Source organism: Gopherus flavomarginatus, chromosome 9 (genome assembly GCF_025201925.1).
Source record: "Gopherus flavomarginatus isolate rGopFla2 chromosome 9, rGopFla2.mat.asm, whole genome shotgun sequence".
In the NCBI taxonomy this organism is placed as follows: domain Eukaryota; kingdom Metazoa; phylum Chordata; order Testudines; family Testudinidae; genus Gopherus; species Gopherus flavomarginatus.
In genome coordinates this window covers 974,807-990,497 of record NC_066625.1, presented here as the reverse complement: position 1 = coordinate 990,497, position 15,691 = coordinate 974,807, and the positions used below count along the sequence as shown (strand labels likewise).

General features: G+C 49.4%; 1 protein-coding gene and 1 long non-coding RNA gene across 2 annotated transcripts in view; both read left to right on the top strand.

Moving 5' to 3' along the window:
* LOC127058510 (uncharacterized) overlaps positions 1 to 15,691 on the top strand; it is a 254,531-nt gene that overhangs the window by 20,937 nt on the left and 217,903 nt on the right. The gene's annotated exons all lie outside the window — the stretch shown is intronic.
* Positions 12,389 to 15,691, top strand: part of LOC127058491 (uncharacterized) — a 211,900-nt gene continuing 208,597 nt past the window's right edge. The window contains exon 1 of the mRNA XM_050968607.1: positions 12,389 to 13,457. Coding sequence (XP_050824564.1) covers positions 12,389 to 13,457 — 1,069 coding nt within the window. The remainder of the gene's footprint in view (positions 13,458 to 15,691) is intronic.

The window sequence follows — 15,691 nt, the reverse complement described above, 5'->3', positions numbered from 1 at the left end:
ATTCTAGACAAGCAGAGGGAGATGGAGAACTTGGCCCTGGCAGACACTGATAACATGTGCATCTTTAGCCAGACCTGGGAGGAACAGGTGTCCCAGGTGAAGAGGGGTCTGGGCTGCCTCAGGGAGGTGGGACTGACATTAAAAGCTGGTAAGTGCAAGGGGGGACGGCAGAGGTGTTGTGTCTGGGCCACAAAGTGGGAAGCGGCTGCCCAAGCCCAGAGCTGGCAAAGGCCAAGATGGGGGCTCTTAACCAAGGGAGCCCGAATTGCAGGGCACATGCAATTGCAAGCCCAATAGCAAGGATTTTTAATGAATCCATAAATTCAGGCATCAGATCCTATGACCAGACAATTGCTAATATAGTTCCTACTTTTAAGAAAGGGAAAAACGGTGATCAGGAATCCACAGGCCTGTTAGTTTGACCTAAATTGTATGCAAGATCTTGGAACAAATTTTGAAAGAGAGTAGTTAAGTACATAGAGATAAATGGTAATTAGGATAAACTACAAAATGTTTTTACAAAAGGTAGATCATGCCAGATGAACTTGATCTCTTTCTTTGAGAAGATAATGGATTTTAGACAAAGGAAATGCCATAGATCTAATCTACCTATATTTCACTAAAGCATTTGGTACAGTTCCACATGGGAAATTATTAGTTAATCGAAAGGTAGATAAGGAACTGGAGACTACAACGGGTCATACAGAAAGGTGAACTGTCAGGCTGGAGGGAAGTTACTAGTGGAGCTCCTCAGGAATTGGTCTTGGTGCCAAATTTATTTAACATTTTTATTAATGACTTTGGTACAAAAAGTGGGAGTGTGCTAATAAAATTTGCAGATGACACAAAGTTGGGAGGTATTGCCAATAGGGAGAAGAACCAGAATGCAAGAAGATCTGGGTATCCTTGAAAACTGGAGTAATAGAAATGGGAGAAATTGGATAAAATTTAATACTGCAAAGTGCAAGGTCATGCACTTAGGGACTAACAACAAGAATTTTTTGCTATAAACTGTGACCTATCTGTTGGAAGCAACAGAGAAGGAGAAAGACCTGGGTGTATTGGCTGATCACAGGATGACTGTGAGCTGCCAATGTAATGCAGCTGTGAAAAAAGGCTTATACAATCTTAGGATGCATCAGGTGAGGTATTTCCAATAGAGACAGAGAAGTGTTAGTACCACTATACAAAGCATTGGTAAGACCTCATCTGAAATACTGTCTGCAATTCTGGTCTCCCATGTTTAAGAAAGATTAATTCAAACTGGAACAGGTGCAGAGAAGGGCTCCAAGGATGATCAGAGGTATGGAGAACCTACCTTATGAGAGGAGGCACAAGGAGCTTAGCTTGTTTAGCCCAACAAACAAAGGCTGAGAGGAGATATGATTGCTCTCTATAATACATCAGAGGGAAATACCAGGTAGGTAGATGAGTTATTAAATTAAGTGCCAAAAGTAGACACAATAACAAATGGCTATAAGTTGACCATCAGTAAGTTAGACTTGAAATTAGACGAAGGTTTCTAACCATCAGAGGTGTGAAGTTCTGGAACACCATCCAAGGGGAGCAATGGGGGGAAAAAACTCTAACTTGTTGCAAGACTGCGTTAGCTAAGTTTATGGAGGGGGCAGTGTGATGAGGTTGCCTACAACAGCATGTGGCCCATCTGCAACTGCTGATAGCAAATATCCCCAGTGTCCGGAGAGGGGACCCTAGACGGGGAGGGCTCTGAGTTACTGCAGTGAATTCTTTCCCAGGTATCTGTCTGGTGGGTCTTGCCCACTGTGATGCAGTAGGGACTGTCTGCGTGGGGAGTGGGAGAGCAGGGGAGGACTTTAGGGGATGGACGATGCCAGGGCCTGTAACCTGAGCTAGGTAAGGGAGGGGAAAGGTCAAACACCTTTGCCCGGGAAGGGGAACAAAGGAAGGGAGCGGCAGGAGGGAAGCAGTTGGAGTTTGGGCTTGGGGCTGTGTGGGTGGAATTCAGGGTATCCTAGCTAGGATCCAAGCACCCTGAAAGTCTAGAAGGACTCGGTGGAGGGGTCCTGACTGTGCCTGCAAGCTCTGCTGTAACCTGTGTTCCTGTTGTCCAATAAACCTTCTGTTTTACTGGCTGGCTAAGAGTCACTGTGGGTCCCAGGAAGAGGGGTGCAGGGCCGGACTCCCCCACACTCCGTGACACCCACATGCTCTGGTTCTAACTAATCACCACATTTGGGGTTTGGAAGGAATTGCTCCCCAAATCAGATTGGCAGAGACCTGGGTCAGGGCGGGGGAGGCACTTGCCTTCCTCTGCAGTGTGGGGCCACTTGCAGGTTTAAACAAGCGTAAATGGTGGATTCTCTGTAACTTGGAGTCTTTAAACCATGATTTGAGGATGTCAGTAACTCAGCCAAAGGTTCTGGGTCTGTTACAGGAGTGAGTGGGTGAGGTTCTGTGGCCTGTTATGTGCAAGAGCTCAGACTAGATGATCCTGATGGTCCCTTCTGGCCTTAAAATCTATAAGTCTGTGAGAAAAAACAACAAATTTAAGAGCTTTACTTTGTAAAAATAATCTGTGGAAACGGGACTGTCAACACCAACAAGACTTTAAGCAACTTAAGCAACAAATACAAACAGCTCCAATAACTATTTGATAGTTACAAAATTGTTTTCAGCTGCACCCAAACAAGGCCTCAGAGCCGTTCTGTTACAGGAGTGTGGTGCTCTCTGGAAAGCAATTGTTTATGCAGCTACAGCCATGTCAAAAGCAGAATGCCAGTGTGCTCTAATAGAAGGGGCTTTGAGATTCGTTTTTGTATGCAAAAACCTTACATATTTCTATACAGTAGATCTGTACTGGCAGAAACAGCTCATAAACCATTAGAGACTGTTTCAAAAAGAAACATGACAGACATACCACTCAGTTACAAAGATTATTTTTTCAATTGTATTTATATGATTTAAAATTTGAGTATCAGCCAGGCAACTCATTAATTGTTGCTGATACTCTTTCTAGAGCATATGATGTAACCAATGTAATTGAAGAAGATGATGATATAGTACATATAGATATGCTTTAAAATTGTTTCCATTTCAGAAAGTATGGGAAGAAATTGTACTAGCAAGGAGACAGGATGAGAATTTACAAAGGGCTATTACCACTAGTGAAAAAGGATATAATGCAAACATGATAGTGAAGCCATATAATCAATTTATTCAAGACATCAGTAATGTAAGGAATTCTGCTTGAAGGTAATAGAGTAGTAATTGCAGGACATTTAGGCATAGAGAAAAGAGAACAGAGAGCAAGAAAGGTTCTGTATTGGCCACAAATGAATCAAAAACGAGAGGACTCTATAAAAGAATGTGACAGATGTCAAAAATATAAACATATAAACAACCCAGTACTTTACATCAAGAAAGCTTAAGACCTTAGTCTAAATTAGTTTTATATCTATTTGAATATGAAGGACATGCGTATGTTGTAGTTCTTGATTATTTTTTGCATTTTCCTGAAATCTCTATCCTAGAAAATACACCTGCCAAACAAGTCATTAATAAAATTAAATCAATTTTGCAAGACATGGCATTCCCAATAAAGTAATGATTGATAATGAACCTCAATTTCACAGAAAAGAGTTTAAAAGTTTTGTCACAGCATATGATTTCAAACGTATTACATCAGATCCAGGTTACCCACAATCTAATGAGCTAGCCAAAAATGGTGTTAAAATAGTAAAAAGATTACTAAGAAAAGCTGAAGAAACAACTACTGATTTGTATTTGGGATTAATTATAAAATATCACCATTACAACAAGGTTTATCATCTGCAAAGAGGTTATTTAATAGACATCTTTGACAGAAATTAGCTAATTTTTTTTTAAGAAGGATACAAGAAAAGGATAAGTATAGGTATCAGTCGAATTTGTATCAAAAGAACTAGTATGATAGAGGATTGCATGAACTGCCTTATGTGAAACTGAATGATAGAACGTGTATATATAATGGAGAAGTTGGGCTCAGAAAGCCAGTGTAACAGAAGAGAAAGCACCTCAATCTTATGATGTAATTACTAATAACAGTCAAGTGTTTGAACGAAATCAGAGACATCTGCAATTGCTATCTGTAGGGCCAGACTCGTCAAAAAGAAGAAATGCTATAATACAGCAACAAGAGCAGCAAGACAATGAAAATGACATAATTCATCAGAGTAATAAGAGCAACTTCAATCAGTATAGAAGTTAGATGGTCACCCAGTATAAGACTTATTTCAGAAATTGTTAAGATAATTCAAATACATTTATATCTATACACAAATAAATTTGTTCTAAAATAGTTAAAAGAAAGGAGACATGGTGTTACTGTGGCTTTGAGAATGATACAGTCTCCAGGGGTGGGAGCTGACAACAGGAGGAGGCAGCTGGTTTAAGGTTAGACTAAGAGATTCACCTGAGCAAAGATGCTCTGTCTATATGTTAACTTTGTATGTAACAAAGACTGTTGTTCGGTCACTAGCAATGAACTGTTATTAAGGGTAGTGGGATACCTGACTCTAAAACAACCCAATCCTTGCGTGGGAACTGTTTATGGTAGTTTCCTACAGCAATGTTTTCTCAAAGCAAAGTGTGTTTATGCTGCTGCCACCAGGAGCTGTCATTATTATTGTATCATTCTTTTTAATAAAGAGATGAGTGGGTCTCAGCAATTACACCAGTAACTCAATCCAGGGCTGTGCTGAGAAGCCAGCGAGAATCAGGCAAGAGTCAAGGCCCAAGGCTGGAATAACCACTAGACAGAGACAAAGAACTAGAGGGGTTGGAAATGCACTTGCAGCTTTCTAAACTCTTAAGTAAATAGGCCAGAATATTCTCACCAGGACCTCAGCTCCAAGCATCCCGCAGTCTGGGGGATGTCTAGATCTGATCACTGCAGCTGCCACTTACCTCTATAATACAAACCTCAAACCTAGGTCTAAGGAGAGCCCTTCTGCCATAAGCACTGGGAAAGCTGGGACCCAAATCCACACTCATCTCCTACCCTCCCCACAGCCCCCAGCTCCCTGGGGCAGCCCAGCCCCTGCCTGTGCCATTCTGACCCTTCTGTACATGACAACAAGCCAAGGTAATTTTCTTGGGTATAGGGGTAACATCTGCTTCCCATTAAGGGAACAGCCACACCATTTAATCCAGAGAAAATAACCCCAGAGAAACATCTGTGTTAGAGCCACTGGAAGGTGAGGCAGGAGCTCCAGCCGCCACTCCTGCACCTCGCTGAGCCACCTGCATGCAGTTCAAAAAGCTGAACAATCAACTCACTTCAGCCCAGTCAAGGAACAGGTGGCTTTGGATCAATATTTTCCACAACAGGCCACTTCAAAATGATAAATGCACTTGTGGGGAAGAGGAAGAGATTAACCTTTTGGTGCAGGTGGCATCCGGTCACTCGGGAAAAGATGGCTCAATTCAGCAGGGAAAGAAGGCGGGGGCCAGTAGCATACACTCTGTAACACTTGAGAATATATTTCAGTGCCTGAGAATCATTAATGAAGATCAGACTCTCTCCTTCCCCCGAGATAATCTCCCCCACTGCATCCAACAAGAGAGAGGCTAAAACAGCAGGCACCATCACAGCCAGGGTCATCACTGTTTGTCTAAACAAAAGCAGCAGACAGAGAGCCCATCAGGAAGCAGGAGCTGCCGAACCAGTAGGAAGATAATATATGTACTTAGGGCTGCTGATGGATGAAGACCAGGGAGGAATCATGCTGCAACAGAGAGCATGTGGGAAGATAAAAGGCACCTAAACGAGAACTTCCTCAACATAAATCCTTCTGCTAGTGACAAATAGCTCAGAGACAAGGTAATTCGCCAGCAGGCAGGATCAGAGATTACATCAGGGATTTCTCACCCACAAGGCAATGAAGAGAAATCCAACTGGATGCAAATGGCAATAGGCTAAGACATGCCAAGAGCATACACGGGAAAGGCAGTGTGTTTCCGACCAGCCAACGGTGCAAGAGCTACCAGGAAAATCAGTAGCAAGGACCAAAGGCCTGAGTCATCAGAGAAGTGAAAAGAGGGTAGGGAGGCAGCACCTGGGCCCAGGATTTACCCAGAATAACAACTCCTTTGCACAAGCCTCCCTCCACCATCAGTGCTGGGGCTGTGGAGGAGGACAGTGAATTGGTAAGGGGGTCTGGAGACTTCACAGCGCTCTGACATGGAGAGATGAGGAGAGTAAACACACAGCAGGATTTTGAAGAAATCTGGCTTTTCCTTTTGGACACATACATGTAGGGCTTAAATTCAGCTGGAACTGTCCAGAGCAGAGCTCCAGTAAATATTTTCAAACCCATGGGGCAAAAGCCTCGAGCCTTGGCAGTGCCCCATGAGGCTAAAGCCCCAAGACCTCCCACCCCATAGCTGAAGCCCTGAATGGAAATGGGGGGGGGGCTCCAGGAAGCACTCTATGAGAATTTAAGGTTTGCATACATCTGTCTGACAACACTTGTCCTGTTTTCACTCTGTTTCCAGGTGTAAACTCCAACGGAATTAAGTTCTTATTTCAGCACAGATTGTGGATTTGCATTTGTTCATATTGGAAAATAAGCTGGTGCTGCAACAACGCTGGTCACAAGAGAGCAGCTAATGTCCCTTATACCTGACCCTGCTCAAAAGCTCTACAGAGACCCTGCTGACTGTCTCCACCCAGCACCACTTATTTTAGGGCTGCCAGTTTAACCAGCTTTTGACTCTGTGTATCCTAGAACCTGAGGGTCCAAACTATGGGAACCCTGGAGGCCAGACTGTGTGCTACACCTCACTGTAGTCAGCTGAGTTTCCTAGGTCTAAATGTGTCTCATAGATTGTAAATTGCTCATGGAATGTGATCTCCACTAGCAACATCCCGCTGAGTCTTACCTGCTGTTAACATGTGTGGCAGTGGCTGGGGAATAAGGACTCCACCGAGAAAGTGGGACAAGGGGAAATAACTAGTAATTGTTCATTGTAAAGAGAACCCTGGAAAGCAAGATGAGCAAGCAAAGCACTGAACTGAGCACAGGTTACTAGGGGCAGCGTCTGACTCTTTGTGAGCTCTGCTGGGGCTCCAGCATTAAGCTCAACAAAATTGGGTTACACTTCCGTGCTGCTCTCAAGTGCTAGATCGTATCCTATTAAACTGTACGTGTGCCACACCGCAGCCGCCAAGGGCTCCAAGCTGCCCTTCTCTCCTGCTGTGAGCATTGGCATGGAGTGGTTGGAGCAGGCAGTGCTTTCAAGTGCCCCAGAGGTACCTAGGGACTGCAGTAATGGAGCAGGCTATTAGTTTATCTAGCCTGTCTCCAACTGTGGCCTATAGATGATGTTTGAGTGCAAACCACAATACATATGACCTACATGGGCAATTCCTGGGTGATGAAAAAGGTTAGAGCCCACGAGATGTCACAAGACATGGCCTAGACTAAAGGTCTGCTGCTCTGCTATTTGCAGACTTCTTAACATCTGGGAGTCCGCAATGATTTTAACAAAGGCCTCTGAGCGTCAGTGCGGGAGCCCAGAGCTAGCTTTACTCTTGTTGATTGTATAGTGAGCTAAACTGAATTCTAAATAGTCGCTGAAGCCTCACAGAAAGGAAACCTTCAAAAACATTCTCTTAGCAATCAATTCAGCTGACAAATGACACTGGGACGGCAGTTCTAACTTACACCGCTGCTTCCTCACCCTGGCATGGTGAGAGAACTGGAGTCCCTCAGCCCTGGCTCCTTATTCCCATCTGACTTCACAACAACCTGCTTGTGACAGTACAAACCATTGCCATGGATATGACTGTGACATCACATACAGATGATTACAGAAGGAGAGACTCATGACCTAAAAACTTGCAGGGGTGAAAGTAACTTACAGGACTTGCCGGTACTGCTGGAGTCCTGAGGGGGTGTGGCCTCATCCGGAAGAGGCGGGGCCTCAAACGGAAGAGGCAGGGCCTCTTAAGATTTAAAGGCCCTGGGGCACCAGCTGTGGCTGAGAGCCCCAGGGCCTTTAAATCAACCAGGGGCTCCCAGCTGCAGAGGTGGCCGAGAGTCCCCTGGGCTCAGGGGCAAATTAAAGGGCCCGGAGCTCCTGCCGCAGTGGGGAGCCCCGAGCCCTTTAAATCCAGGCCCCAGCCCAGGCGCCAGAGCCACGGGCAGGATTTAAAGGGCTCTGGGCTGCCCGCAGCAGCTAGGAGCTCTGAACCCTTTAAATCCCAGCCGTGGAAGCTGGTGCAGTCCGGCACAGTTTACTAGCTCTTGCCGGTACGCCGTATCGGACTGGACCAGCTTACTTTCACTTCTGCCTAAAAGTCCTAACGAAATAGCCCCAGTGTTAAAAATCTTGCAAAGGAAATAGAGAAAACATGTGATCTAGCAGCAGGATGATCTGGAAACGGAACAAGTTTCAAAAGTTCTCTTTGAGGAAGCTGCAGCTCTGTTCATTTCCTGGTTTACATAAGATTGCTGGAACAAATACTCAGGATCTGATTTTACTGGAAATGCATTAATTTCCCACATATTCCCAGTAAGATAATTTATCAAAGAGCAACTTTATTAAATAGCACTGACAACAAAGTTGAAAACAGATTAAACACTGATGCAAGTGTATATTGATTTGCACGTTCGTGACTTTGTGTGTGGCACATCAATACAATTAAATAATATCTTAATAATAATTAAGCCTGCTTTTCTGAGGCAGCATTGCCTTCAGCAATGTCATTAAAAGCAAGATATACGTTAACCCCTTAATAACCATTTAACAACAGATGAAAAGAAAGAGAGCCCAGGGGGGCTCCCAGATCCATGGACTCCCAGCTAGGTTGTTTTCAAGATACTGGACGCAATTCTCCTCTCACAGATACCGCTTGGACACATGTGACCCAGAGTTGAATGGAGTCACATCTGATCTGCAACAGTTTAAGTCCATAGAGGGTCAGGCCTGCGGTGTCATTTCATAAAACAAATGTGCCCTCAACTTTGTCTTTTCCTGACTTCTGAGAGTTTCATTTTGCTACCTTAAGGTTCTTTTTATGCAGGTTTTGTCTCTGATTTTTACAAAGAAAAGTGGCATCCTGAAGACATTCCCCCCATGTGCCATGATTTGCTAGGGAACAGCAGGATGCTGCCTGTTGGCCAACATACGCAGTTGATGAGCAGGTGAATCCCTTGCTTCCTTCCCTGTGCACTTGCATGGAGCCCTGCCCTTCGCCACTGGCACAAAGGCTGTGGCCATAAAGGTATTTTCTGAGGCAATGCACTGACAATTTCCCCATCCAACCCTTTCTCCCTCTGCTGGCACAGCCATTCGTAGACACCCACGGGCTATCCTGCCCTACAGTCATGGGCCAAAACACAGAGAATAGCCCTGTTTCCAGGAGGGTGTGTCGATGCCCCCAGATGAATCCAAACGTATATGCTCCCCCTGCGCTGACATGAGACATCGGTTCTGGGTGTCTGTCTGTCTGCATTCGCTCCCATTCTGCACTTTGCAATAGCTCTGAGCTTTACTGAGTTGACTTCATTTCTGCTTGTCCATCAGTTGTTTTCTGACTCTTGCTAGTGAGGATCCCAAAGTCAGGATTCTGGAGACATCCCTAATATTACACTGAAAATTATTAGCATCGTTTCAGGAAACTAAGGCCTGGGTCTGACTTTCCCTCCCATCTGGAAACACTCTAAAATATTTAACCTTCCTAGAATTATGCAGGAACCAACGCTCCTATCAGACACCCAGACAAACAGCATCTGAAATGATCTCCCTGTGCTAATAAGAATGACACTTTCATGCAGGAAATCAGTTTGCTAGGGAGGAACTGAGCCAGCCAAGCCAACTGGGCTGGAAATGAACATTTACCAAGATGTATTAGAGACGCATTTTAAAATTCTGATGACTCAAAGCAAACAAGGGCCTTGTTAGCTGCACTGTGTGGAGACTCAGCATCAGAATTTGTGGCTACTAACCAGCCCCGTGAAGCCCCAGACACAGGAGGAGACATCAGCAGCTTCCTGTGTTGAGGAGACAGAGCTGAAGCCTCCTGACTGAGTTTGGTTCAGAGCTTTTATAGCCCTCCCAGCCATCAGCCCAGCTGTCGCTGCTTAGCTTTGTCTATTGCAGTGAGCCAGCCCTGGTTAGGGCCCACAGCTGGGCTCCCTGCTGGCTGCTCTGTGCCTCTGCCCCTGGCCTCTCTGCCCGAAAGCAGGGCTTAGCCAGCATTTCAGCAGGGCAGTCAAGGGGTTTTACCCCTGCCCTGCCACACCAGCCCTGGCCAGCATCCAGCCCAGCTACCCTCACGCTGACCCCCCTGAACTGCCCCGTGAGCTTCAATGGGATAAAAATCATTCGTTACTTTCCTCTGTTAAAAGTGTCTGTTATCCAGTCTGGGAACAGGAACGATGCCCTGTGACGTAGACCCTGTATCTCTCCCTCGTCTACTCTGTCAAGGTCGCGCTCCTCATCCTTGTCATCAGGGCCTCGACCCTCCCTACTATTCGTCCTTGTCTCTTCACACCATCCCCCTCCCCTCCACTCTACCAGTGATCCCTGTTTGTTTGCTTATTCCACACACATTTCTGTGCCACCCCTATGCCTGCGTGGTCACCAAGGGCACCAATCGCTCCACCTTCAAAACCCAGCCGACCTGCTGTGCTGAAGTTGTGGGACACCTGGAGATGGTCCATAGCCCTACCATGGCCAATACCCCCTGACCACGCTGCTTGTATGTGGTGCCCCTTTCCCATCACTTTCCGTTTTGTCTGACCGTGTGAGCGCTGCAGGGCAGGAAAGGAGCTTCCTTGTGTTTTCTGCAGCACCCAGCACTTTGCAGGGTCTATGGGAACAAAGCATTCACCAGCCTAATCATAGAATCATAGAATATCAGGGCTGGAAGGGACCTCATGAGGTCATCTAGTCCCACTCCCTGCTCAAAGCAGGACCAACACCAACTAAATCATCTAGCCCATTGCATGTGCTGCTCCTTTTCCATCTGCAGCTGGTGCCAGGGCCCTGTTCTGCAGAATGCCTCAGACCCACACTGCCCCTCCTTGGATGCACAATGCTGAAACATTGCCTCAAAGGAGTGGCAGCTTCTTGGATCAGATCTGGGGCATTTTAAAGAGCAAACTCTAGGCTGGTGTCGGGATGGAGCTGACACTGTGGTTTTGGGCACTCTCTGGTCGTTCCAGGAAAATCTCCCCAGCTCTAGAGTCTGAGATCTCAGGAGGGGACGGCAACTTTCTGAGGAAGCCTTAGGATAGATCTGATGTGGGTGGGGAGCAAGAAGCAGTGTGCTTGTGAACCTGCAGGGGATTCCCCTGTTCAGTGGGTGGGTTCTGCCAAGCCCTTAGCACAGGGATCAGACCACGGTGCTGGCTGTGCAGCAGCTGCCTGGAAAAGTAACCAAGACACTTAGTTACCCTCTGGAAATGCTGGAAGCCATGTCAGCAATTCCATCACTAACCTCCTGGGACACCAACATCCCTAGTCACGTTTCATTTGACTGTGATGAGTCCCCCTTGCAAAGAGAGACACTGAAAATATGACCCTCTGGGCATTACTGAACAATCCATTTGCCCAGACTCCACTGTGTCATGCTGTCACCTTGTCACCAAGCCTTGGCACTTATGTAACCTATTAGTTGTCCAATTTGTCTCTCTGTTGGGGCCCTTGTCCAGTGACTCGGTGCTGTGATGCAGTAGGGACTGTCTGTGTGGGGAGTGGGAGAGCAGGGGAGGACTTTAGGAGATGGACGATGCCAGAGCCTGTAACCTGAGCTAGGTAAGGGAGGGGAAAGGTCAACACCTTTGCCCAGGAAGGGGACAAAAGGAAGGGAGTGGCAGGAGGGAAGCAGTTTGAGTTTGGGCTTGGGGCTGTGTGGGCGGAATTCAGGGTATCCTAGCTAGGATCCAAGCACCCTGAAAGCCCAGAAGGACTCGGTGGAGGGGTCCTGACTGCGCCTGCAAGCTCTGCTGTAACCTGTGTTCCTGTTGTCCAATAAACCTTCTGTTTTACTGGCTGGCCGAGAGTCACTGTGGGTCCCAGGAAGAGGGGTGCAGGGCCGGACTCCCCCACACTCCGTGACAACTGGTGGCAGCGGCGGGAGATACTGCACCCCGTGGACGGCGCTTCCTGCAGTAAGTGACTGGGGAGCAGTAAAACGAAGGGGTGGTTAACCCCTGGGAGTGTGTGCCCAGTGAGAAGGACTTTGCAGTAACAGGGTCCCCCGGGGGATTGCAGCGAGCGGTCCCAGGGGCGGAGGAGTCTGCAGCTCGACCCTGGCAGAGAGGTGGTGACCTCAAGAAGGGCTGGTGCACTAGGGGTCCCCCTGGAAACCGTGGGGAGCGGCGAGCACCCCGGCCTGTGAGTGGTCAGCAGGAAGATGTATGCCAAGCGGCGCAAGTGCGACCTGCTGGAGCTGTGCAAGCAGAGGGGGCTGCACCCAGGGAGACGCACCAAGGACCAGCTGATTGCCCAGCTGGAGCAGGGAGACCGCATGAATGAACGGAGCCCTGTCTCTGAGGGAAGCAGCTGGGCAGATGCAGCGCAGGCACCAGTGTCTGTCCCCGCTGGGAGTGGTCAGCCGGCGGACGAGGGCTTCCCGAGACCCCCCCTTCCTAGGCGTAGAGGAAGGGCGGGGAGGAGCCCAGTGTATACCGAGGGCACCGTGACACCCCCGGCCAGCAGGGGATCCTCCCGGCGACGCTCGGCATCCGTGGAGCGGATGCGGCTGGAATATGAAAGGGAGCTGAGACGGGAGGAGCTCGAGTTAAAGAGGCGAGAGCTGGAGGAGAAGGCGAAACAGCGTAAACATGAGGAGAACCAGCGTAAACATGAGGAGAACCAGCGCCAGCGTGAGTGGGAGGAGAAGGAGAAACAGCGTAAACATGAGCTGGACCTGGCCCGGCTGAGGAGCAGTGAGGCTCCGGCTGCGGTGAGTGAGGGGGGACCCAAGCCTACAAAGAGCTTTGATAAGCACTTGCTGCCCCGGCGGAAGGAGGGGGAGGACATAGATACCTTCCTGACGGCCTTTGAGAATGCCTGCGAGCTGCACAGGGTTGACCCTGCAGACAGGATCGCAGTTCTCACCCCCTTACTGGACTCCACAGCCGTGGAGGTGTACAGCCGACTGAAAGGGGCGGAGGCAGGGGACTACGAACTGTTCAAACAGGCCCTGCTCCGTGAGTTTGGGCTGACTCCTGAGATGTACCGGAAAAAGTTCCGGAGCCAGCGTAAAACCCGTGAGGTCACATACCTACAACTGGTCAACCGGGCGCAGGGGTATGCCCGCAAGTGGACAGCTGGGGCCCAAACTAAAGAGGACCTGCTTGACCTATTCATACTGGAGCACCTGTACGAGCAGTGCCCGTCCGACCTGAGGCTGTGGTTGATGGACCAGAAGCCGGAGAACCCGCAGCATGCAGGCCAGCTGGCCGACCAATTTGTGGACAGTCGGGCAGGGGATGGCAGGGAGGAGTCTCGAAGGAGCAGGCCTGCCTCAACGCAGAGAGAGAGTCAACATGGGACCTCCCAAAGGGGGCCTATGGAGAACCCCCCCAAAAGGGGAACATCCAGCGGCAGGTCCCTCCGACCCACTCAAGGGGACCCACGAGATATGGGCTGCTATCGCTGTGGCCAACGAGGTCACATACGGGCCCAGTGCCCCAAGCTCAGGGACAGACCAAGCAGACCCAACCCGCAGAGGGTGGACTGGGTAAAAACCCAATCGGAGGAGGGGCTACATTCCCAGGAAAGGGGGGTTGGCAACATACCACCTACGGATGCTCCCGGTTCCGGGTTTTTGGTTTACCGGGTGGGCGCGGGGCTGCCCCTCCGGAAAGAGTGCATTGTTTCCCTGGAAGTGGATGGGAGGAAGGTCACTGGGTACTGGGACACGGGCGCAGAGGTGACGCTGGCCCGGCCCGAGGTGGTGGCCTCAGATCGGATGGTGCCCGACACCTACCTGACCCTGATGGGCGTGGGCGGGACCCCATTCAAGGTACCCGTGGCAAGGGTACACCTGAAATGGGGGGCCAAGGAGGGCCCCAAAGATGTGGGGGTACACCAATATTTGCCCACTGGCGTGTTAATGGGAGGGGACCTTGAGGACTGGCCTAGTAACACCCAGAGTGCCCTGGTCGTGACTCGTAGTCAGAGTCGGCAAATGGCACTGCACCCCAAAAACGGGGAAGGTACTCGACCTGAGGTGCAGGACCCTAACTCAGGGAGCGGGGAACGCCCAGGGGCACGGTGCAGAGAGGCTGCGGCCTCAGACCCAGCCAGCAAGAGAGAGCTGGTCCCCATTCCTGTCCCAGCTGCTGAGTTCCAGGCCGAGTTGCAGAAAGATCCCTCCTTGCGGAAGCACAGGGACCGGGCTGACCTTAGTGCGGTACAGACCATGAGGAGAGGTTGCAAGGAGAGGTTCCTGTGGGAGAAGGGGTTCCTGTACCGAGAATGGGCTCCCCCAGGGGAAGTAGAGTCATGGGGGATCAGGAGGCAGCTGGTGGTTCCCCAGAAGTTCCGTCACAAGCTGTTGTACCTGGCCCATGACATCCCTCTCGCAGGGCACCAGGGAATCCGGCGCACCAGGCAGAGGCTGCTACAGAACTTTTACTGGCCTGGGGTCTTTACCCATGTCCGACAGTACTGCCAATCCTGTGACCCCTGCCAGAGGGTGGGGAAGGCCCGGGACAAGGGGAAAGCGGCTTTGAGGCCTTTACCCATCATAGAAGAACCTTTCCAGAAGGTGGCCATGGACATAGTGGGACCTCTCAGCAAGATGACCCGGTCAGGGAAGAAATACATCCTGGTGGTGGTGGATTTTGCCACTCGCTACCCCGAGGCGGTGGCCTTGTCCTCTATCGAAGCAGACACAGTGGCAGATGCGCTGCTGACAGTTTTCAGCCGGGTGGGGTTCCCCAAGGAGGTCTTAACGGACCAGGGGTCCAACTTCATGTTGGCCCTGCTCCGGTCCTTATGGCAGAAATGTGGGGTCCAGCACAACTGGGCCTCACCGTATCACCCCCAGTCCAACGGGCTGGTAGAAAGGTTCAACGGGACGCTGAAGATGATGCTAAAAACATTTATGAACCAGCATCCGCAAGATTGGAACAAGTACTTACCTCACCTGCTGTTTGCGTACAGGGAGGTACCCCAGGAATCTACCGGGTTTTCACCTTTCGAACTGTTGTATGGAAGGCGGGTGAGGGGGCCCCTAGACCTGATGAGGGACAAATGGGAGGGGAAGGCCTCTCCCGAGGGAGAGTCAGTGGTGGAGTATGTCCTGACCTTCCGGGAAAGACTGGCCGAGCTCATGGGCCTGGCCAGGGAGAATCTGGCCCGAGCCCAGAGGAGGCAGAAGGTCTGGTATGACCGCACGGCACGGGCCCGTGCCTTCGCCACCGGGGATCAGGTAATGGTTCTTATCCCCGTGAGGAGAAACAAACTCCAGGCCGCCTGGGAAGGGCCCTTCAAGGTTATCAAGCAACTGAATGAGGTAAACTATGTGGTGGAGCTGTCAAACCGGGCACATCACCGTCGGGTGTACCATGTGAACATGATGAAACCATACTATGACAGGGGGAATGTGGTGTTGGCCGTGTGTGGACATTGGGAGGGGCAGGGAGATGACCCCTTAGTGGATCTATTCCCTGGGACAAAAGCTGGTTCCCCCCTGGAGGCGATT